The sequence below is a fragment of the Chlorocebus sabaeus genome, chromosome 27 (genome assembly GCF_047675955.1).
Source record: "Chlorocebus sabaeus isolate Y175 chromosome 27, mChlSab1.0.hap1, whole genome shotgun sequence".
In the NCBI taxonomy this organism is placed as follows: domain Eukaryota; kingdom Metazoa; phylum Chordata; class Mammalia; order Primates; family Cercopithecidae; genus Chlorocebus; species Chlorocebus sabaeus.
Window position 1 is genome coordinate 34,716,487 of NC_132930.1, and position 25,831 is coordinate 34,742,317.

General features: G+C 37.4%; 1 protein-coding gene across 2 annotated transcripts in view; it reads left to right on the top strand.

The window, feature by feature from the left end:
* Positions 1-25,831, top strand: part of TAPT1 (transmembrane anterior posterior transformation 1) — a 65,497-nt gene that overhangs the window by 13,411 nt on the left and 26,255 nt on the right. For both annotated transcript variants that reach the window (XM_008017823.3, XM_008017824.3), the window contains 3 exons: positions 10,395-10,513; positions 21,423-21,585; positions 24,623-24,758. In XM_008017823.3, the coding sequence (XP_008016014.2) occupies positions 10,395-10,513; positions 21,423-21,585; positions 24,623-24,758 (418 nt within the window). The remainder of the gene's footprint in view (positions 1-10,394; positions 10,514-21,422; positions 21,586-24,622; positions 24,759-25,831) is intronic.

Sequence of the window (25,831 nt, forward strand, 5' to 3'; positions counted from 1 at the left end):
CTATATTGAAACATGTTGTCATACTTCTATGGTAACATAAATCCTGTAATAGTCCAGTCATCTTCTTGGAATCATACTTTCTGTTGGAGTGGCTATCAGAGGAGTTTGGTTGGCTGGATTTATTGGTACATTGTAATAACAAGAGGTACTACAGGCAATGAGGAGTAAGGACCCAGCTGGTTTGGCTGATGTTCTGTTTCTGACAGTCTATCAGTTTAATAGAAGAAAAAGAGCCAAATGTAGAGTGACAATTTCAGAAATGTTGCTTTATGTAGGTTCTTGGTGAAGCATCACTTGCTGAAGTTTTAGGGAGTTCTGTATTAGGGTGGCATTTAGAGAGCTGGTGAGCAAGCAAAGATTAGAAAACAAATATGGCAATGGTTTGATTGCCTTTAGTGAGGATCATTAAATATGCTTAACTATTACTGTATTCCTACATTTCTAGAGGACTAGGGTTCCGTGGAGGAGCCTGAGGGACTGACAGATAAGGAGGGAGGAGGAGTGGGCAGGGCTGTCTGCAGTACTCCTCTCCAGCGCAGCAACAGCTCTGTCTTATATATTGGGATTTAACGAGGATTTTGTTTGGAGAAAGGAGTGGGGTAGGCGTGTGTTTCTTTTACTTGGAAAAAAATACAAGATGAAACCAGTTCTTGTGTCTTAAAAGACTGTTAGCTTGCTTTTCGGATTTCTTCCAGCAATAAGCCATGAGATGGAAGTGTGAGGACACAGTGCAGGGGAAGTGGGAGGGACAGCCTGCGAAGGCCTGTATTTGGACAGGACGGTGCCAGCCACTGTCAGCTTTTGCCCACCAGGCCTCAGCCCTCTACGGGGGAATTTGTTTCCTGTCTGTCTGAGTAATTATGAACTCCCATTTTTCTCTGGGGAGGACACAGAGGGATTTAAATCTGCAACTCCCACCAAACTTTATGAGCACAACTAGGGGACTGCTTCAAAGTGGGTTGGTGTCTGTCTGACCCCTTTTATTACCCCTCTTGTGGCAAAACTAATGAGCAGTGGCAGCATCCACTCCTGATTCTGTTACCTCAGCAGAGACGGGCTTGTTTCACGCTTCCTTCTTTCTTTCTCTTAAGGCAACTGAAATAACAAGCAATGTTTTGGGGTAGATTTCTCACAGAAACTTATAAGCATTTCATGTTTGTAATTAGGAGTATAGATTGTCTTCTGGAGAAAATAGCCTTATACTTATGTCTTGATGAGACTAAAGTATAAACAGTGATTTTAAATTGTGGTCCACTGTAGAACTACTAATGAATCAAGTAATCAGTATAAGTTGCCATCAGAATTTTTTTTTTTTTTAAGAAAATAGAAGAATTATCAGAGAACATTGCCTATGCTAAGAGTAAGTATTGTTTCATGAAACTTTGGTTCCATTTGTATGAATGTAAATGTATAATGTCAGAAAAGTTGCATTAACACTGCTAATACACAATTGTAATAATTTTCTAATGATTTTTGTTTTCCCTGAAAGAGGCTTTAGGCCTGTTTGGGAAAATTTGATGTAGTCTCTTAGAACAATACTTAAGAAGCTTTGTAGCCTAAATGTACAAAAGAACGTCATGCTTTTCTGTTTGGAGCATTTTTTCTTAACTTCTAAAACCAAGCAGGATGTAAAGGAAAGCAAATTTAGGTTTCAGTTTAATTCCAGGCTTAAATATCTCTCATAACCACATGAATTCACTCTGATGTCTTTAAGGCCTTTATTTTTTATAAATAGGATCTCACGTAAAGTTTTCATTATGAGTTGAAAGCCTATCTAGACATGCAAGATAACCTAAATTATTTTTTATTGGCTTTTTTTGTTTACATTGTCTATTCTAATATATAATACCTTACTCATTTTTTTTTCTTGTTTTTGATAAATGCTATGATATTTTCACCTAACCTTTTCAGGAAGAGAAACTTGAAAATTAAAGAGCACTTTGCTTCTACAAAGGTTGTAAACACCATAAAACATGTAATTAATTTTTATATTTTAAGATAAAAGTCAACTTCATATCTCTTATCAAACCTGTTTACTAATGTGAAAAAAAAATCCTCCAATTTTTGTATTATATTGTCATTGGATAAATACCTTATACTTGACATTTAGTAAAAATGAATTGCTTATATATTTTAAATAGTATCTCCAATTGTTAGCACATGATCTTCACTCTTAAACTTCTTATTTTAATGTAGGGGTACATAATTTTGGAGTGTTTTATTGGCTTTTGGAGACATTTCTTCTCTTCCACCATAAATGCCCTCCCCTGACCCCACAACCCCTTGGGTTCTATATACCAGATCTTCTGCTATTTATGTAGTCCACTTTGGGAACTTTATTATTCTTTTTTATACAACCAAGGAGATTAAACTATACTTTCTGTGCATTCTAAATTGAGAGGCAAGATAGTGAAGTGTTTAAGGGGATCATCTCTAAAGCTGGACTGCCTAACTCTGAATCTTGGCTTCACAATTGATTAACTGTGAGTCCTTGAGCAATTCACTTAATCATTCTGTGCCTAAGTTGCCTCATCTATATATTAATTATATGGTAAGCATGTAAAATTTTTCACAACCTTCACATCAGCCACTCAGGGGGAATGCACTGCTCTGCTAGAGTGAGAGGAATTTAAAGATTTCTTGTTCCCGATTACATTCTGGTGGATGTAATATTTTTCTTTGCAGTAGGAATAGCTTTCATCTTTGGGATGTGCTCAGCAGGAGGTGATTGGGAGAGGTGTGATTTTTAGGATTTCCCTGGGTCCCAGTTTTATCTCACATTATACTTTTAATCTCCCTGCTTTGCTTGCCACTAAACTTGACTTTGCTAACCCTGCAAGGGGCATGATTTTCTGACTCTTGGCCCTCTTGGGTTGCTGACCATAGGCAGAAAAAATATCTAGGGAAAGCTGTCTTCTTTCCTCTTTCCTTTTACCCAGGCTGTCTGGGAGTAAAGCTGATCTCTTTCATGAAGGACATAACCAGTGGCCATGAGAGATGATAATACACCCTACCATTTTCTGCCAAGCCCTGTAGAGTCTGGCCTCGGTGGGCACATGCATGAAACCTACAATTATAAAGAAACAGGGTGCTTTAACCAGAGGCTTGGTGAAATCGGGGGCAGGGAGCATCAGTTTCCTAAAGAGGAAATTCATGGTGAGTGATTTCTCACTGTCCCACACCCCACCTTGACTTAGACACTTACATCCCACCACTTGTATCTGTTTCTGTATGAATAATAAATAATGTTTGTTATGTAAGAATTAGGTGCTAGGTACTGTCCTAGGCACTTTACATGTGTTTGCGTTCAGTCCCTTCAACAGCCTTACAAGATATATGTATACTATTAAAGCTCCAATTCCTTTGCCCACCCCACTGTGGCAGTTCTACATTGACTTCCAGACAGATCTCTCCTTCCACCATTGTTTGGTGGAGGTATGTGCTAGTAGCATATGCTCTCCATTTAGGTCCCCTAGTCCCCTAGGAACAGTTTCCCAAGAGTCAGGTCAAAATTGTCTCTTGTCTAAGGACTAATTTTGTCATCTTTGTGAATCTAAAGCTACAGTAAATAGTAAAGAAATACCCATTATAGGATCTTCTAAAATTCCCAGGTATGTTTAAATCCTAATTTAGAAAGGTAAAGATGACTTACACACTTAATTATTAATTTGCTGCATCTATGTTTTGAGTACTTTCTATGTTCCAAGAAGGCACTTTTATGATGCAGAATACAGAGATAAACAAGACTCACACCTAGCTTAGGAGATATCAGATCCATAAGTTATTATAATACAGGATACAAAGTGACAAGTGCTTTTAAATAGTATAAATAAAATGTGAAGAATTTAGAGAAGGGTAAGTGTGCTTAAACAACAGGCCTGGGACGAGGATCCAGGAAGGAAAAAGAGGGAGATTTTGTAGTATAGGCTTTGTAGGATGGGATGGGTATGCTAGGAAGATCCAGAGGTGGAAAATTGTTAGGTGTGGACAGGAAACTACTGACACATGCTGGAAAGAAAGGTAGACTGGCCAACCTAGGCAATGTGGCAAAACACTGTCTCTACAAAAAATAGCCAGGAGTGGTAGCATTCACCTGTAGTCCTAGCTACTTGAGAGACTGAGGCAGAAGGATCGCTTGAGCCCCAGAGGCAGAGGTTGCTCTGAGCTAAGATCATGCAACTGTACTCCAGCCTGGGCAACAGAGCGAGACCCTGTCTCGGAAAAAGAGATAGACTAGATCCAGTTATGTTGAATGGTCAGGCTGGAGAGTCGAGTCTGTGGAAGGAGACTGTTAAATATGTGTTTCTTAGGAATGCTTTTAGCTGTATAGAACAGAAAAGCTGGTTAACAGTGATTTAAACAAGTAGGAAACTCTTTTTTTCAACAAGTCTAGAAAAAAAGAAGTCTCAGTTGTTGCAGGAGATTAATGACGCTGTCATGGACCCAAGTCCTTTTCATCTTTCTACTTTGCCATCCTTGGCAAATTGGCTTTGGGTCTTCTTGCTTGTTGTCTTCTAGTAGAAGGATGACAGCTGCAACCTCAGCATTACATCTGAATTATAAACAGAAAGAAATGGAGTGGGCATTGCCTCCTTTTTGACTATGCCTTTTATAAAGAATCCCAGACGTGGCCTGGAATACTTCCACTTCTGTCTTATTGTGCAAACTGAGCTACATAGCCATCCCCAGCTGCAAAGGAGGCTAGGACAGTGATTATTATGCTTTTCCAGCAAACGGAAAAGAACTGACAATGGTTATTGGGTTAGCCGTCCCTCAGAGCTTTCTTTCTGGAAAATTAGTATAGTCATATTCAACATGGACTGGAAGTGAGACAAGCAGGGAGAGCTCAAGATCCTTCCATGAATATAGTTAATATATGATTCTACAATTAAAATTCTAATTTAATTCTACAATTACATAATTTAATTATACAGATTAAAATCTTCATTTGATTTATTTATTCCCCTCTCATGGTATTTATTTCTTGTGTTAAATATGTCAGATGTATGTTGTGGATTATCATGAAACCTTTCAGCAATATTCTTTTTCGTGTTTATATGTGTTCATGTAAGTTTGCATATCTGGTTAAACTAAAATGAAAATATTCTGTTGACTTTTCTTTACCTTGTAATTCTGTGCTTTTGGCAATTCATTATTTCATTTTTACCATGCCTTGTACATTATAGCTATTTAACACATTTTTCTAAAAATTAAATTCAACTGCTTAGACTTAAATAGAACCCCTTAGTTTTCTTACCAATGAGGCAAATTTTTATAAGCTTTAAATTTGTCAGATTGAAGGTATAAGTATTGATATATTGTTATTACTAGGCATAAACTATTATTGTTGAAAGGGAGAAGGGTTAGTGTCATACAGGGGAATTATTTGTAATCAAGCATCAACAACCTTAGCTTCTTGAGTCTGTTTGTAATAGCTGAGGCCTGATCAAGTCATCAAATCTCTCTTGGGTTTTACTTTCTTCTATGATTAGAAGGTTGGACTTAGGTCATGTCAAGAGGTCTGATAGTGCATGATTCATTGAATGAGTTTGCCTATGAGGAATGGTGAGGGCAGATGGAAAGATTTAAATGTCTAGTTGAATAACTTAGTTTTGCCTTTTTGAAGGTCATGGCGGGGTTAGCATTTAGGAAAAAAATAATCCAAAAGTTCATTTCTAATGAATGGACTTAAAATGTCATATAAAGCCTTTTTGTTTTATGTCAGTGTGAGGTATATGTTAAGAAAACATAATGACTATTGTTTCCCCTTTATTTCAGTAAAACAGTCCTGGGATTTCACTGTGAAACTAATAGAGAGTACTTACTCAGACCCATATTTGTGGCAGTGTTTTCTTGGGCATCCTAGTCAGTTTCTAATTTCATGAAAACATGTTTAGAGAATCATCCCTCTAAATTCTTCTCATGATGCAGCTCTTGTTGGTGACACACCCTTGCGCAGATGTACCCCCCGTGTGGCTGCTGAGAAGCAGGAAAGCCAGTAGGGATCCACATGTCTCAAATCTCAGCAGCCTTGGCTGGTGCTTCTCCCCTTCTCTCTGAGGCTTGTCACACCCTGCTTGTGGTGGTGGTGACCATAGCTTCCATGTTCTTTCTGCAACTGTCTTACCATTCTTAATTTTTTCAGGGGAGGTTCGGCATGTGAGACCCATCAGATAGTTCTAAGACAAGCCAGCAAAGCCTTTAGGCCTCTACCGCATTTATTGATGTATTTAAAAGATAATTTTTGAACTTGGCACCATGGGGCCATGTTTATCTTTGTGAATCAGTCACTTATTTCTCTCATTTCAGCTTTGGAAACAGTCTTAAATTTCTCTTCTCTGTCTTTCATTGTCCTATATCAGGCTGCTGTGATCGTTCACACTGATGGCTCTTCTCCTTCCGTACTGTCCTCTCTGCTCGCTGCAGCCTGCTGTGGTGCTGCGTGCTGACCGCTCCCTTGATCTGATCCTAGATAGAAGGTATAGGATCAGAGCCTAGAGCAGTAGCTAAGACCTCTGTTCCTTAGGTGACACTCAGTCTTGCCTTGAACCCTGAGGGCACTCCTGCCTTGCTGCATCATTCCAGCCTCTCAGCAGGAGCACCACAGCCCTGTCTAAGCCCTGTCTGTAGCAAGCAAAATACCAAGTAATAGTTCCTGCCTGGTGGGTTGTTGTGAGGATTAAGTTAATGTGGGTCACATGCTTAAAATATAACACTATTCAACATGGATTGGAAATAAGAGAAACAAGAAAGTCTTAGGATCATTCTTTGTGCATAGTCCTACAAATTAAAATCTTCAATTGATTTGTTTTCCATGGCTACATATGCTTACATAGCTTGCCTATCATAAGAGAACCTGGCTCATGATAATCCCTTTTTTGGTCATCTCCTAGAATATAGACTTTCTGGGGCATGAATTTTTTAATTCAGATGATTAAAATGATTTTATTGTAGGGATAACCTTGAATCTGCAGTAATTGCTTTCAAAGTCAGTCATTTATAGTTTTCTTATTGATACCCTGTTCCCCTTGACATTCTGCTGATAATTGATCCCTACATGTGGGTTTATTGAGAATGTATTCATTCTCAGCAGAGATTTATCCAAATGTAAATGTTTCAAAATAATCTAATTACCTTCAGGTACCTCTTTAAAATAAAAGAGCTATAAGTGAAAACAATCAAAAGACAAGGATGCCTTAGAACCTAAGAATAAAAATTTGAGCTCCTTAACAATGAGCTAAACGTGATTTTCATGCCTCTTGCATAATGATTATAGCCTAACCTCACCGCTAGGTGGCTACTCACATTGTACCTGTGCATGTTCTTCCCTTGGTTTGGAATTCTGTCCTCTTTACTTCCTGGCAAAATCTAGTGCCCATCTTCTCTCCTCTGTGGGACATCTCTGCTATCTCTTGCACCTCCTTCCCTGTGGTGTTCATGCCACTCTCTCCTACCCCCAAATACACACACTTTACAGACCTAAGCTCTTCACCTGTGTTTCCAGAGCACATCATTCATCCAGCACTTACTGTGTGGTTTGTGTCAAGCTCACTGGGTCGTGAATTCCCTGGAGAAGATATCTTTCTTCCCAGTGCAGTATTAAGCAAGATATGGTCTCTGCTTTTACAGAAGTAGACCCAGAGCTTTAGCACGAGCTTTATAAAAGTGAGAGTAAGCCTTTTTACTCCTACTTTGTAACACTCTAGACCAGCGATCCTTGACTAGCAGGTGGTATTTGGTGGTTGTGGTGGAGGAGATGGTATTCAGAATTTCCAGAAGATGGTTAGTGTAATTCAAGGAGGCATATTGCAAAATCATTATGCTTCTTTCATTTTAGCCATTACATATTATTTATTTTGAAATTTCAAATGGTGCTAAAAGAAGGGCAGGAGATTTTTGTCATAAAGGGAAGCATAGATTTTTTAAAAGGTAAACCCTGCTTCATTCCCCACAGAAAGAGGCTGGCGTTTTTATTGATTTATTTCTCTTGAGGCAGGTATTTTTCAGATGCTAAGTTGCAGTTCTATTAGGTTCAAAATAAATATGATAAGAGCAGGTGGCAGAAGTTTTCGCAAGTGAATATTTTGTTTACTTACAATGTCATAGGATAATTTTCATTTTGTAATTTCCTTAGCATTAAAGTTCAGATGTTAAAAACTTAGGTTAAACTTTATTTTGAAATATGTATAATGGTAAATCCAGTGGTGAGTGAGGCCAGAAGGATGAATGAAAGTGTCATTAGTAGAAATAGTGCTTCAGTTTTCTGCAGACGGAGTGAAGTTCTGGCTCTGCCTCCACCACTCAAGAACCTGTGCCAACTCCTTGTCTCACTGCAGAGTGTGGGTGGTACTGGACTGCGGCCATGCACAGGCGGAGCCAGCACCTGGCCAGTGCCCGGTTGCATTGCCCAGAACCTGTAGAAGGCTTCTGAAGTCCTTCCAGACAAGAGCTCTCAGAGACAGAGAGCCTGGTGAACGTTTCTGTCCTTTGATTGTTTTCACTTATAACTCTTTTTATTTTAAAGAGGTACCTGAAGATTATTAAGCATAAGATTATTTTGAAACATGTACATTTTGATAAATCACTGCTGAGAATGAATTTTAGAAAATATTTTAAAATTGTATGCCTGCAGTTTGTAACTCGGTACTTTTAATTCAGTTTTGCACAAAGAACTTTCCAGTGTGTTCCCACTCGTATACTCTTCTGCAAAGCTTTCTGTAGTCAGTTTGAGCTGAACTGTCTTCAGTGCCTTGGAAGCTGCCTAGGAGGGAACTAAATTTCAACCTGGCTGCCTATCCAGGACCTGACTTTCAGACTGAGTTGCAACTTTTTAGTGGATCACAAACTCTCCTTCTGGGGACATCGGGTTTCTGGCAGCTTCTGCCCTCAGTACTGAACCAGCAGTCCACTCGTAAGGAGGGAAAGGCTTCTCAGTGACAGGAGAGTAATAGAAAAGGACCACAAACTCTATCTACATGGACTTTGCTCAACCTCCTACTGCACTGCTTTGTGTGTAAGACAAGAAAACATGCATCACTGGGACTCTATGTTAATCTACCAGCACGTGATTTAGGGGTTTAGCATCGTATTTTCATTGCTGTTCATAATAAGTCTAAATTGTGGAAAACAAAAAAAGGGCCTATATATTCAGATTAAGAAATCTGGCAAAAATATGTGTAGCATATTTTTGAGACATTTCTATCCAAAATTAATAAAATGTATTCTTCAATTTAAAGACATGTGAATTTGTTTGCTAGGGCTGCCATAACAAAGTACCATATACTAGGTGGTTTGAACAACAGACATTTATTATCTTGCAGTTCTGGAAGCTGGAAGTCTGCGATCGAGTGTCAGTGGGGTAGTTTCTTCTGAGGCCTCTTCTTGACTTGCAGATGGCTGCCTTCGCCCTCGGTCTTCATATCTCTCCTCTGTCTGTGCCTGTGTCCAAATTTCCTCTTTTATAAGGACTCCAGTCATATTGGATTAGGGTCCACCCTAAAGACCTAAACTTAAATTACCTCTTTAAAGACCCCATGTCCAAGCACGGTTACATTCTGAGGTACCAACTTAGGAACTTGATAGGGGACACAGTTCAGTCTGTAACTGTGAATTTCAATCTGTGGAGGTAGAGCAATTTATTGACTAAAGGTACGTGAAGTGCTGTGGCTCGGGCATGTGTATCATACCATAATTGTGTGCCAGACATACAGAAAGTCACCACTCTTAAAATGGGTACCTGAATTTGTTAGCCTAGGGGTGGCTACTTGGCCAAGTCCTCAAAAGACTTCACCCTCTTTCTGTGTAGTATAGTCCTAAACTTAACAAGTAAGAGTATCTAATGTTACCACAAAAAGAAAAGAGTATGACAAGTACTCAAGAATGAAGGAGAAATATAAACGCTAAGAGGCTGGTCCTGGAATTAAGAATAAGGCCTTCTGAGTGCAGCAAGTTTCAGTGCACATGAAATTGTGTTAAACTTAGTGATCAGTTTGCATGTTTTTAACATAAACAATGTTGTAACTCAATATATATTCCAGTCTTTCCCAGCAACGAAGCACCCTAATAAATAGGAATAGCAAAATTATGAGGAATAAAGATTTTCCATAATATCTTTAGAGCTTGAGGAAGTACTCAGAAAGACACATCAGATTATGTGCCATTAACTATGGTCAAGGGCAACTTGTTTTTGAGTAATTTCTTTTGTGAGTCGTAAACCAAAGGCTCTGCAGGAAGCACAGACTCATTCTTTGAAGAGTAGAACTATTAATTTGTTATTCCCAGGGCTAAGTTTTAAGAAATTAATTTTTTATAATGTTTAGAAATTCTGATTGTTTGAAATTTTCATTTACAAGTATTTTTAAAATACTTTTTTTTCTTCTCTCCTTAAAATTCAGCTGATGGTGTTTGGAATCTTTCTGTGCCTGGATGCGTTTTTGTATGTGTTCACCCTGCTTCCTTTAAGAGTTTTCCTGGCACTATTCAGGCTCCTCACTTTGCCTTGCTATGGCTTAAGGTAAGTTTAAGATTATTAACTATTGTAAATGTATAGTATTTATTTTTAATACTTGTAGTGGTTGCAAAGTAAGAATAATTCATACAATTTCATCCACACTTTGGCCCTTCTTGTGTATACTGTTTACCTTTTTAATGGATATTATATAATATGTTTATATAATATTATACTTTTTATATACTTATTTTTTTCCAGAATTGTTTTGAACCGAAACTTTGCTTTAGCCAGTAAAATAATGTTAATGCTGGAGGCTTTGTAGCAGTGTAGAAAGGACCTGGGAATGAAAGTCAAAGACCTACTTACCACGTTCCTAAGTCACCAGGGCCTTTATTTCCCTGAAGTCCTTGTGCCTCATAGGCATCATCTGTAGAAAGGACAGGGTTCTAGGCTGGAGTGGGAAAGGAATCTCCTCAGGAGCTCTTACTACAAGGGTTCCTCCATTTCATTTGAGAATCATTGTTGTAATGGTCTGTGGAGCCTTAGTTACTGGTTATAGATGAGACTGATTTGTGAGAGTGGAAGAACTCTGGAAGACCATTGTCCCATGGGGAGGATCAGATAGCCTGACCCGACGTTGACTGTTTTGTGAGCTGTGCACAACTGCCTGACTCCTCTCAGTGTGCTTCCCCATCAGCAAAAAGGAGCTATTGAGAGCTCAGCATCTTTTACCACAAAGATTGGAAGATGTAAAAAAAAATACCCAGCATAGTACCTGGCTCATAGTAGACCAGAACAGATAATCAGTTTTCTTCTTTTTCTTCTCTCCCAAAACTAAGAATAGTAAGGTGAAGGTGTTAAGCTTACATGAAGCTTAATGCTTTATTGGTCTGGAGGTTAAAAGCAAGTTTGGCTTTTACGGTTTTCTTTCTTTGTATAGTTATGCCAGTGTGTCTCCGTCTGTATATAGTCCCTCTTTACAGCATTTTTATTTAGTTCTTATCATAAATGTCAAAGTTACGTTTCTGACATGCATCACTTTTCTAAATACATTTCATTCTGTGAAAATTCTAAAATGCTAAAATGAACAATAATTTGTGAGGCTTCATTGAACTATGGTGACTGTTCCATGGTGTATAAAATATATAATTAATAAAATATTTTAACCATAGCAATTGAGTTAAAAATTAGTGGTTGATATACACAATTATATGGTTTTTTAAAAAAGACTAAAACCATGAAAGATTCTTTTTTAAAGTAGTAAATGAGCGTATACTTGATATTTGGTAACACATATGGTCTTTTTAAAAATAAGACTTAATCAATTTTGATAGAAATTCCTCCCATTATAAATTGGAATAATTATTATGATGATCACATTATAAAAGGATTAAAAATTCTTGTTTTGCAAGATTACATGGAGTAAAACAATTATAAAACTTCAGCTCCTGTCATTGTTACATGCTATATTCTGTAACTTACTTGCCTTCCAGGATAAGAGTGAATTCGTGTTACATATTTTATTAGTCACAAGTTAATCAAATGGGAAAGTAGTTTTAGAAATTTAGTCATTTAAGTTATTTCTAGTACATTCTTTTTTCTTTTAGGAGAAATTTTAAGAAGGCCTTATAATTAACAAACTTTTTAAAAGGCATTTGTAGCGTGGTACATTAATACTAACGAAACCTAACCACAATAAACTATTTTCTTTTATCACTATTGGGAGCTTCATAACATCATGGCGTTTTAGTTCATTTTCAGAAGACCAAAATACAATCTAACAAAACATTACTAAATATACATCTTTATTTGGAACTGCATAAAGCGAATAGACACGTGGAAATTTAGATAAAGTCAGGTGAAACACATGATAGAAAATTACTAATACTGCTGGATGTGGTGGCTCATGCCTGTAATCTCAGCACTTTAGAAGGCCAGGGTAGGGGGATTGCTAGAGGCCAGGAGTTCAAGACCAGCCTGGGCAACATAGTAAGACCTTGTCTCTACAAAAAAATTAAGAAATTAGCCAGACATGGTGGCACATGTCTCTGGTCCCACCTGCTCCAGAGGCTGAGAGGTTGGAGAATCACTTGACTCTGAGAAGTCAAGGCTGCAGTGAGCCATGATTATGCCACTGCATTCCAGCCTGGGTGATGGAGTGAGACCCTGTCTCAAGTAAAGAAAGAAAATAAACTAATACTATGTAGGACTTTTCACATCTACATTATGAGCTACATTACTTTTTAGTTATTCTTTGATCAACAATGTGCAACAAGTTCATGTTCTAGCTATCTTTATGTGAATGGCTTTTAAAGACATGTCATGTGCTCAGTGGCGTTGGCACAATGTGATAAAACATTAAAATGATAGATAAGCTAATGACTATATTCCTTCTGGAGTGTTCCCTTCCTTGGGCATTGGTTAGCACACATATGAGGTATACTAAGTAAGAGTGGTGATTTGCCAATGATCCCAAGGGTCTCTCTTTGGGGACAGTTGTTTGAAGTTCCACCTTGTTATATTGTACAGGCATCTAAAACTGTGCTGCACTCAAGTTCATTTCTGCATAGCCCCTGTTACATGGAAGAACAGGGCACATAAAATAGTGTTAGAAGAATCTTTTCTAGACCAGCACGGTGGTACACACCTGTCATCCCAGAACTTTGGGAGGCCAAGGTGGGAGGGTAGCTTGAGGCTGGGAGTTAAGACTAGCCTGGGCAACATAGCAAGACCCTGTGTCCACAAAAAAATAAAAAATTAGCCAGGTGTGATGGCACACGCGTGTAGTCCCAGCTACTTGGGAGGCTGAGGCAGGAGGATTCCTCGAGCCCAGGAATTAGAGGCTGCAGTAAGCTGTGATTGCACCACTGCATTCCGTCCTGGGTGACACAGCAAGATTCTGTCTCTTGAAAAAGAAAAAAAGGTCTTAAAGTGTTGGTTCTGAAAATTAAAAGGTGTTGCAGGGAACTGGGAAATCTTATCTCTTCCAGTATTCACTTTACTAGTGGTTAATGATCCCTACCTCTAACCTGTTTTAGATATTTTAAGATTTTTTTTTTTTGTAGCACATAAGGTGATTGCTTTCTTACCTTAGTTTGAAATACTTTGAATCTAAATTTGTTTGAGTAGCATTTGAAAATAAGGTGTTTTCTACTTTCAAAGTTAAGCTAAAATGACACTAGAGGGCAGCCTGTTACACACTACATTTAAGACTCCATTGATGATTTCCCCTGCAAACACTTCTTGCTATTTCTGCTTTGGAGTAACTGAAAAATTAATTTCATGCTATCACTAATAAATACATGCATAAAAAGCGTGAAATGCAGTTGAAATTATATAACAGTTTCAGCAGTTTTAAATGATAGGAGTTTAAATGAAACTTACATTTTCATTTAAATTTTAAATGAAACGGAGTTCAGGCAATTTTAAATGCTTTGAGGATAGCCAAGTTACACAGAATAGGAAAATCCTGCCTAATGTCTTAGTGCCTTAAGTATGGTTTGTTAAAATTGAGTAATTTGTGCTTACAGTAATATAGTTTGCAGTTTTTGTTTCTTTGAGCAATTTAGAAAATATCTCTTTGAGCATTATTTTTAAAGTCACAAAACTTGAAATATTTGATAAGGTGAAGGTTACATTAAACAAAGCTATTGTTAATGTTAAGTCTAAGACCTTTCAAATATTTTAGGAATATAAAAATACTTTTTAGGTTTACCAAATGATTATTTAGAAATAGCCAGATTTTGCCTTCTGATAGCTTTTATTCCAGTGTTTTCTACTTCGATTAAAGATTATTCGATTTGTCTTGCCTATAGTGATGTCATGTTCCATCCTTTTCAGCAAGCAAAAAGTGCTCTTTCCTTCAGTCTGACTTTGTTTCAAAGAAATAAGAAGTGAAATAGACCAGCAAAGAAGTTGATTGCAGTTTAAGTAATGGTTTCTTTTTTCACTCTCCTGTATTTCAGTCTTCTTTCCATAAAAACTTACTGTCTTCCTAGTCTCTTTGTTCTTTGAAATTGTTTTCACAAAAGGGAGGAAACAGTCCATTTGTCAAATTAATCACGATGCTGACATGGAAACAGTTAACTCTTTGCAGTCTCTAGAACTGTTTGGTTCAGTATCATTTCAGTAATGTAAATTATTGCTTTCTTTTTATATTGGAGATCAGTGTTTTCACTTCATCTGTTTGCAGATTTACATCTTGTACAGCATTTGTGAGAAGCTTTTTAAAGCACGTATACCCCCGTGTTCTCTGCTTCGTAACTTAATATTTGAACCTATTTCTAGATCTTCTGCAAACTTGTCACGGTTTTTGACTTAAGTAAAATAAAGACCCTGTCCCTTCACTAAGGCCGAGGACAAGGGTGGTTCTACAGTGCCTTAAGTTCACCCAGCCTTCATCATGATGGCTCATCCAGCAGGGTGTTTTGCTGACTTTGACCCTGTTATTAAAGTACAGTTCATTATGAGATGTTGGCAGGGTTAATTATCTGGAGTCATATTTATATGTGGTGTTTGCCAAGGATGCACTCCCTCCCTAAAAGTTTATGTCTGTCCTCGGTGATCTGAAGAATACTTCACTGAAATTGGTTCTGATGAATTAACAACCTTGAAAAATCTTTGCCCCCAAATGTTTTCTTGTAGACTTAAAAAAAATTAGAAAATGCATCTAAATTATTTAAAAGCAGATTCACTTATGTATATCTTCCCTCTTTCCCAGATAAGAGTAGTTGTCATTTTAGAAATCATTTGAGAAACTTCTTGAACTAGGATAATCTTTTTAATGATTCCTGGCATATAAAACAGAACAAAGTTTTGATTTATTCTATGAAGTATCTATTCCTTGAAAGAATAATACAATTTTTGTTTTTCAGAAAAGCAGACTGCTTTATATTATGTTAGAGGTACCAAACATCCTTTTTCCAAATTTACTTGTAGAATTAAATGAAAAATAGCTAATTATGTACATTTGATTTACCTGGCATTTTTGTCAGCCCTCTGTTCTCCTAAAATTTGTGACTTCGTTTTGTGCTTTAGAATTCTTAGTCACGTGAGTTAAAAGTTAAAGAAGATTATGGAGAAAAATGATATAGCCTGGTACCAAGAACTGAGTTATTGTTGAAAAAACTTTACTGAAACATTTTAGAAAGTGATAACGTGAGTTGAACAGGCTTAAGTAATAAATGCCGGAGTGCTTTTTGGTTTTTGTTTTTTACCATTAGAGCAACTAAAATATATGTGAGCAAATGTTCTGACCCCTGGCCCGGCTTTAGGCGTAACTCTCACATGAGGCTTCACAGGCTTTTATTTTTCTTGGTTGAAGAGGCAATAGTGTCATTTTCTTTTGAGAATTTATCCCATGGGAGAGCTCTTGTCTCCCAGAATTATGAATTTCAATTGCTTGAGAGTTTCCTAACCTTTTGAGTTTCCTTCTTATGCCTTACCTCTTTAGAAATAGTTCTACCCAAGATTAATTTCACCTGTATGTTATAATAGATTTTTCTCTTTTTAGACAAAATTAAGCCTTGATTTTGGCCTAAGGGATTGATGCCACCACTGTAGCACAAGTAGGGAGAGCTCTTGGTAACTTTCTCTAGGGAAACAAATATGCCTTATACTTCCTTTTACCAGGGCTGATCTATGTGGCTTATTTGTTGAGAGCGATATATTTGTTGTTATTAAAAAGTCTTCGTAACGCCAGGTTTTATTGTCCCGTTTCCTCACTATGGAGCTCTAAGTAGCGTAGCAACATTACAACCTTCTCTCTTTCTTTCTCTCTCGTAAATCAGACCGAAGGGAGGAGCACTTTCACTTCCTTTATAGAATGGAATGTGGTGGCACAGGGACTCCTTGTGGTGAGTAAACCCTGATTTTTCCTTCTATACTCTTGGCCAAATTGACATTCATTAAACGCAAAAGTAAACAGGATAGGCAGACATAGCCATTCGTGGATAGAAACATACTGAAGAAAATGTGGATCCCCGTCCTTTTCAAAATAGCATCTTTACTTGGTCTTAAAGCTTTGTCCACATTTCTTTGTGAAGGATTTGGCTGTGATCTCACCTAACATGAAAATCCACTCAGAAGTGATCTTTACACATATTAGCTTAGACTTAGCAAATACCTCATCCCCAAAGCCACAGAAATTGGCTGAGCTTAATTCCTTCCATATAAGCAGTTTTTATTTTGCGGTACTAAAATTGTGAACATAGCTTTATAAAAAGTTTTTTTTTCTAGTATAGTTTGAAATTAAAGTTTAAGAAATGGTTTGAATCATTCCATTTATGTTAAGTATTTATTTTTCTGTTACCTGTCAAACTTAAGATTTAAGATACTTAATTTTCTAATTGAGGAAAACATCTTGATTTCACTACTTTATTCCAGTTTACTTTAAAATTATAAAAGGACTTCACTTTCAAAAATAAAACCATATTAAGTATTTTGCATTTTTATTTCAGTAGTGCTTGTGTTTCTTCACTCTTTCAATTATACCACAAATGGCTGAAAATACTGAGAGAGAGCGAGAGATCTAGTCTATGTATTTTGTAATGAAATAACTCATGCTAGTATTCTGGCATGTTTCAACACTGATTTGCAATAACTATGCAGGGATTCTCCCATTTTTCTCGCTCATTTTTGGTGCCATGTCTTCCTTCTTGATCTTTCTGTCCACTACCAGATTTTACTTTAATCACAGTTAGCGTATTATCTTCCACTAAAGAGGAGAAGGAGAAAGCTTACCCTTGATCGTCTTTCCCTACTGTATAATTCGGTTTCTCTAAATCTGTGAGCCCTTCGAAACAACTGGAGAGGCTCTAATTGGTAAATTGTACAATGTAAAAGTGTACAGTTGCTAAAAACACAATGGAAATGGAAAAGTTTGTAAGGATAAAAAATAAAATTTAGGAATGTAGCAAATTTGGTTTCTCTAAGGTTGGTTTTACTAGAAATTTTTAAAAGAATTCTGTTTAAATGTCTTGTTTTGAAAAATGTTTAAGTTCTATTAAATATCTGATGTAATACTAGTTGTGTGATGACATACACCCAAAGCTGCAAATTAGATTAGCGGGTTTTTTACTTTGCCCAACAATATATTTCACTCGTTTATGCTTTCGTATGGGATTTTCATCATTTGCAAGGTGAATTGCCAGTAACCACCACTTAGCCATTTTTAAGAACTTTAGCATGAAAGCATTTTTCAAAAGCCAATTCAGGGTTGAATGGCAGGGCCTTGGATAAGCTTCTTAGGGAGTTTGAAGTGCTTATCAGATAGTCATCTAAAAATATCCTGGCAGAGAAGGAACAAATAAGCTGATTGGTTCAAGTTGTTTTAACCAGGTAAACTTATTTGTGAGGTTAGGTCTTTTCTTAGAAAGAGGCTGTGGTACATACAGCTGTCTTTTAAGATGCCACCTTAGAAACAATTTTTTATTTTGGCAGCCTTTCTTTTTTGTTAACAAGGACATTTATATGAAAACAAGACTCTTTCTAGGTGCAGTGGCTCAAGCCTGTAATCCCAGCATTTTGGGAGGCTGAGACGGGCGGATCACCTGAGTCAGGAGTTCAAGACCAGCCTGGCCAACATGGTGAAACCCCGTCTCTACTAAAAATACAAAAAAAAAAAAAGAAAGAAAGAAAACAAGACCCTTGTTTTTAAAGGTTCTGCTTCTTGTATTCTTTATTTGAATAATATTCCTTAGTTCTGAAAATCACAGTCATCCCTGCAGCAACCAATTATGATGTTAGCAGTGGATGGAACACTTTCACCAGAGCAGGGGGTGCACAGAAACCAGTGAATTCAATATGTGTGTATCATATACATATCATGTAGTCCAGGTTTTTTTGCATTCATTTTTAGAAATAAAGACCAAGTGATAGGTAGGTTTGTTCTTTTGTACAGCAATTTATTCAGATGAGATTGCAATACAGTGATAAAGTATGCAGTGTTAAATTTTACAGAAAGATAATAGGTTCTGAGTTGTTGATTCCTGCAAGTTTAGAAGTTCTGTTTTAAAAAGTCCAGAATGCAGATGGTTCTGAAGAGCATGCCTTCTGGAGCCAGATTGCCAAGTTTCCATCCCTGCTGCACCATGTGGGAACTTAGTCACTGTGCAACCACAGGCGTGTTCTTGACTGTCCCTTGGCTCATTTGTAAAACTGAGATGATTAAATAAATAGGATTATTGTGAACACTAAAAGGAATATATGTGGATTGTCTAGAATAGTGCCTGCCACATAGTAACTGAATTGTAGCATTAGGTGTTTCTACAACTTTTCTTTGTTAATTTGTCAGCTTGGTTCAAAAAGTGTGGTATTATATCATTTTGGGATATGTATTTCCAATATTTGGTAGATCTAATTTCTAACTATGGCTTGTATTAAATATACTGTTCCTTCATTGATATACTAACACATTGTTCTTTGATTCCAAATATGTATATAAAGAAACACAATTGGATATATACTTAAAAACCCTTTGTCTCTTAAATAAAATTGCTCTGACTGAGATCACTCAACTAAGTAGATGCCATCTAATACCAAAAGCTCTAAGTATAGTTTTCTACTTAAATTAGTTATCAAAGTTATTTTTGTAATTAATACAAGTTAATACTACCCTACTTTTAGTTCGTATCATTTTCTTTAATTTATAAACATGATTTACAGTCTTTGAACACAAAAGCCCATGACTGTTGGGGATGTGTGACTTTCAATATATGCTGAGCTGTGCCACACTTCTGAGTGGGGGCTGGTGGCTCACCATTTGTTCCCTGCCGCCCAAGTGGAGACAGTCACACCAAGGCCAGGAGCTCACAAGTGTTCAAAATGTCTCCTCTTCTCAGTGTTTGGATGAGAAATATGTTTAAGAATCAAGATCCAATTCTTGGCAGGTATAATAGGTCTTCCATTTTCAGTCTTGTAGGGATGGAGGCAGGAAATTACCTTGATATTCAGATAGTCCTTGGCAGAGATCTGTGCTCTGGGCTGGTTGGCTGGGAGTTAGGAGATGAAGGGCATTCTTTGTTCCCTGAGGAGAAAAAGGTCTCTCTCTTTCTCTGTGGCAGAAAGAGGAACAGCATTGGATAAAAGAAAGTCATGGTGAAAGAGAAATAATGATAGAGATTGATCAACTTTGTCCTTGATGCAATTTTTCCCAAAGCCTTAACTTCAACTGCTAAGAATAATTTTACTTGGCTTTCCATACCCATCTTAAGTCGTGTGATCTGACTTAGACAAATTCTGACCTCTCTCTCGTTTAGGCTCATTGGTCCAGCCCAATGTATGTCCAGCCACCTTTAGCCCTTGGTGAACAGTCTTCACAGAATTTGCCTGCTTTCAGAACTTCTGCAGTATCTTACATTCTGTCTGTAAATAGATCAGCCAAATTCATTTCTAACTGAAAACATCATACAGTGCACATTGTAGAAAACAAGAATGAGTTTCTGTAACAACTGCTCACAGGATTGGTAGAGCATCATTGTGACTTTATAAAGCAATGTTTCAAGTAACAGTTTGGAAGATTTACAAATTCCTTGTTAAACTCCACAAAGGTCTTTGAAGGAAAAGCATTAGGAAAGAGCTCTGGAGAATATGTAGCCAAGGAATATCAAATACATTGGTGACTCAGACGGCCAATGGCCAGTTAGAAAATGAGCCCACCCCTGTATTGTTGCTTAGAACATCGTCATAATTGGTGGAAATGAAGAGATTCTGCAGCTCCTAAAAAAATATACTCGGGCTGTTTTATTGATTGCACTATGCATAAAAACTGCCAGAACAAGAGACAGCATTTTCCGTCCTGAGGAGTCAGCCTACAACAGGCAAAGAGAACGTATCTTTCCCATTCTTGTCACAAGAATTTTAAATCCAGTGGAAGAAATCTTAATTTCTTCTTTTCTAATGTATTTTTTGCTCCGTCTTATTAAGATGGTTCCTTTCACAATTTAGGTTTAGCTCCTTATACTCTAACCTCAGAAGTAAGGAGTGATTATTCTGCTCATATTAATTATGAAAAAAAATTTCAACTGAAGTCACATAGGACTAACATCTGTAATACAAAAGCTGTCCTATAAACCAGTACAAAAAAGATAGGGAGTGTTCACATGAAATATAAATAACTGTTAAATATGTGGAAAGATGTTTAGTTTCCTAATGATAGAAATTAATGTTAAAACTACACTGTGTACAATTTTCCACCAATGAGACTGGCAAAGATCCAAAAGTTAGTCAAACACTGTATCAGTGCCCTGGGCTACAGGCTTTCTCATGACATTGCTAGTTAAGGTATAAACCATACCCTGTACAGCACAGTGGGCAGTTCAGCTGTTTCTGTCAAAATTTCAAGTGAATATAACCTTGGAATTCCAATTTCAGGAATTTATCCTACAGATACACTTTCATATATGAGACATGGCATGTACATTGCATCATGGCCTATAATTGCAAAAGACTAGAAATCTGTCAGTGGTACGTTAAATAAGTTATAGTTCGTCCACATAGTGGAACACTATGCTGCCATAAAAATATGAAGTCCTGATGAACTTGTATGGAATATTATGCCATTAAGTACAAGATGCAGAGCAGTATGCATAGAATGTGGCATTGTGTGAAAAGGGCTGATCCAGCAGGCTACATGCAGAGATTCATGATTAGTTAAAAGTTTATGCCATAATGGTGGAAATCTGTTGCTCGAAAGCACCCTATCAGTAGATACCTGCCCTCTGTGTTCATTTGTTAAGATTGCCAACATCTAATAGTAATTCTCACTTAAAATCTTTATATTCTATACTTGGACAGAAAATTTTACACTGTCGAGTAGTCATGTAGTTTAACTTCCCTTGTTTGAAGTTTTTAAAAGATCAACATAATTCTTATTTTTACCTTTGTATGCCAGTGTATATCAAGTAAAGATTATTGTTTTTGTGAGAACATACAGAGTAAAACTTATATTTTTATTACTTCTTGTATGTTTCAGGGACAGACGTTTGCTTCAGCCTGCCCAGGTATGTGACATTTTGAAGGGTGTCATTTTGGTCATCTGCTATTTTATGATGCACTATGTTGACTACTCCATGATGTACCACCTGATAAGGGGGCAGTCCGTCATCAAGCTCTACATCATATACAACATGCTGGAGGTAAGGACCTCGCTTACCCTGCACAGGCCTGGCCAGGGCACTCAGCTTCAAGTCTTCCAATTCTGAAGGTACCTGAGAGTCAAGAATGCTCTACCGACTCTAGTTGTGGTGCTTCTGGCCTTTACTGTGCTATCATCACTTGGGGGCTCTTGTTAAACATGGATTCTTATTTAGGAAATCTGGGCTGGGTCTGGAGAATCTGCATTTCTCAGGCGGTGGGGCTCATGCTGCTGGTCTGGGGCACACCTCTGGTGGCAAGCCTGCAGGCATGGTGTGTCCTCACGTAGGCTGGGAAGAGTCTTGCTGCCCAGACATTTTAGAACCAGTACCCCCTTGAGTATCCAAATTGTCAAGTGCTAGGAAAATTAGTTTCACAACTTCATTAGAAACCCATGCTAGAACTTTAAATTATGAGTTAAATGTTATGATTATGTGTATGTTTGCTATAAGAAATACACATTTTAAATTGCACATTTAAATTCAAATCTTTACATAGGGCAAATAAATATAAGTTCCCTATTTTTGTAAGTACTTAATGTTTTTAGTACAATACGTCTCACTTTAAAGCATTCAGCATATGAAAATCTGCATTTATGTAAAAAATAAGTTGAGCTGACATATATTCACCTTGCAAAAAACTGCTTTGCTTTATAAGCCAGATATTCATAAGTTTTTAAAATAGTAAGCTACCTAAGTTATGTAATAAACTTTGAAATTCAAATTGCAGGCTGGCTCAGTGGCTCACACCTGTAATCCCAGCACTTGGGGAGGCTGAGGCGGGCAGATCACCTGAGGTTAGGAGTCCAAGACCAGACTGACCAACATGGTGAAACCCCGTCTCTACTAAAAATACCAAAATTAGCCATGCCTGGTGGCACATGCCTGTAATCCCAACTACTCAGGAGGCTGAGACAGGAGGATCACATGAACCCTGGAGGTGGAGGTTGTGTAGTGAGCTGAAGTCATCCCACTGCACCCCAGCTTGGGTAACAGAGCGAGACTCCATCTCGGGGAAAAAAAAAAAAGAAATTCAAATTGCATTTTTATATTTTATTTTTGGTGGGATACAAATAAGGTCTATTTATCTTTTTAATTAGCCATGAAGAGATTTTTCCTAGTGAGAGGACAGATGGGGTGGGGGCTGCTGGCCTTTTTGCTCTGAAGCTGCATTGCTGTGGTAGATAACGACTCTCCATCTCTTCAAAGAAGCCATGGAGCTCTAGCCTTCTGGTACCTCCTAAATTCAAGACCAAGATATTTTAAAACCATACCCCAGCTTCCTGATTCTAGGCTTGCTGCATGTACACTTTGCCCCACCAAGTAGGTTGCCTAGGGGTGGATGGGGACAAAGTTCCTGAAACAGAATAGCTCATCTTGTTCTCCCTTCCTTCTCATAGAAAGAGCCTAGACCTCATTCGCTATTCCCCTCTACTCTCTGCCTTGCTCTTGTCACCACTACCCTTCTAGTCTCTCCTTCGTAGGCTTTCCATCTTAGGAGATTGGAAAGTGCGAGGGTTTCTCCCTGTCCCCTGACTTACAAAGCCCTCTCAAGGTAGTAGTAGTATTGTTACTAGAAAATAGGCCAAGAAAAAGGATCCATGCATTGCTGATTAAAATGATTTATATACATATTCACATTGTAGACCATAATTGATGAGGTGGCCTAAACACAGTGGATGAGAGTCCATGCTCTGGTCTAGAGGCAAACCACCTCTGACCAAATCCTAGTCCTTCCTTTATTACCTGGTTATCCTGGACATAGTTACTGTTGCTGAATATCTCTAATCCTCAGTTTCTCATCTGTAAAGTGGAGACACTAGGGAGATTATGAGGATTAAATAGACCACACATAGAAAGGGTTTAGCACAATATCAGGCCCATGGTAGGAGCTCCCTAAATGGTAGCTGTTATTCATTCAGCAGATCTTTAGTTGACACTTGCTGCATGCCAAGCATCTTAGACCCTGAATACTCACAGGTGAACCAGCCCATTCTCATAGAGCTTATATTCTACAGGTGAGAGATAGACAATAAACAAGGAGATATTAGGAAATGATATATTGTATGATGAAAAAGAACAGACTAACGCAGTAGATACCATAGCAGCCACAAGAGATTAGATGGTCTGGGAAAGGCCTCTGTTAGGATGTGGCATTCAAACTGAATCCTGAATATCATGCCCTCCTTTTCTCCGTTTTATGTGTCACTTTTTACTTGTTATACTGTATTCAAGGAGATTGATACCGGAAAATATGGTTAGGAAGTAAATCTGCATATTTTATTCCGTATAATAAACCTCAAAAAAATACAGTTACCATTGTTTGCAAATATTAGATACGAGTAGGTCAAATGATATATTTGTCTTAAATTTGAATCCTGAGTTTGAATTTAAAGTGCTAAAACCAGAGGAACAATGTTTCTGATGTGCCCACCCCCCCCCCTTTTTTTTTAATTTGTTATTGTTGTTGTTGAGACAGAGCCTCACTTTGTCGCCCAGGCTGGAGTACAGTGGCGCAATCTTGGCTCATTGCAAGCTCCGCCTCCCGGGTTCATGCCATTCTCCTGCCTCAGCCTCCTGAGTAGCTGGGACTACAGGCGCCCGCCATCACACCCACCTAATTTTTTGTATTTTTAGTAGAGACGGCTTTTCACTGTGTTAGCAGGGTGGTCTCAATCTCCTGACCTCATGATCCACCCGCCTCGGCCTCCCAAAGTGCTGGGATTACAGGCGTGAGCCACCGTGCCTGGCCAGATGTGCCCACCCCTTTTATTTTTGCCACTGTTTAAGACTTTCTTTGTTACAAACATAGCTAATTGGACAGTCTGATTGAAATTCTATACATATTGTAGCACTTACTATTTGTTAAAGAATAAAGAAATGTGAGTGAATAAGTAAACATCTTCACTCTTCTTTAGCTTGCCTTCTACTAGGATTTTAAATCCTAGTAGATCTTCAGGATTTGAGCTATATCTCAATTTTAATGACATATTTAAGTGGAATATTAAGAAACATCTTACAAGTCATTTTTCTTTTTTAGGTAGCTGATCGTCTGTTTTCATCTTTTGGACAAGATATATTAGATGCTCTCTATTGGACAGCAACAGAACCTAAAGAAAGAAAAAGAGCCCACATTGGGGTGATTCCTCACTTTTTCATGGCTGTTCTCTATGTCTGTATCCTTATAGACTTACTGGAAATTTCCAACAGTTAATGCATAGTCTACCTTATTTTATTTGGTTAGCCATTTCATAGATTTAAAGACATAGATATAATGTATGTATCCTGAAGATTAATGTGAAATATCTGTGTTCTGTTGAGAAATTGGTTGTCATAATAATTGTAATTAAGGAGCCTCATGTATGCATTATTCTTTGAGCTGCTGGAAAACAGTTCTATTTGCAGTGTAACTGATTATAAGGAAGAATTTTATAATAAAAAGGCAGTGTATTTTTATACATACATTACATTTACATAGATCTATATAATTTTTCATACTTATATTAGAATTTTTATTGAAGTTATCTTTAAATCCAGGAATTCTTTTTTATAATCTTGGGCTTAAAATGCATAGAATTTATCTAAAAGTAAATTGTGAAATTGGTTGGGAGGAGTTTTGGTGGTTTTGTGTGTTTGTGTATTCATCCCTGGCTTAAAGCTTTTCTATTGGAGAGTAAATGCTTTATTATATAAGCAGTGTACATGTTTGTGTGTACCCCTACATATTTATAACACACGTTCCTGCTTTTAAGTTCCATGTGAAGTCAGGACTCATTCACAAGAATGTGTCACTTTTTTTTTTTCTATCTCTGTAAGAGTGACACTTGAAAGAAATTGGGTTAATACTTGGAAAGTTAAAGAACCAAATGGGAAGATACCTGTGAGGGTAGAAGATTGTTCCAGTTTTAATGGAGTAAAGCAGTTACCACTCTTAGATATAAATTAACTCTTCTGTATGTAATACAAATGTAATTCTGCAGTTTATGGATATATTCAAAATGACATATGAAGAAGAATCTTAATTATCAGATATTTCTCACTGCCTTACATTCCACATTTCCTAAAGAATCAGGGAAGAAAATCACTTCCAGACTTATAGTTTGTGCTTTCTTTTTTACATTGCAAATTATCTTAATTCAGAATGTGTATTTCTTCGTCTCTTCTTTCAGTATTTACCATAATTTATTCCATTTACTTAACAAAGTTTTTTGAGGACCTATTTCCTGAGCACTGTGCCAAGTGCCAGAGA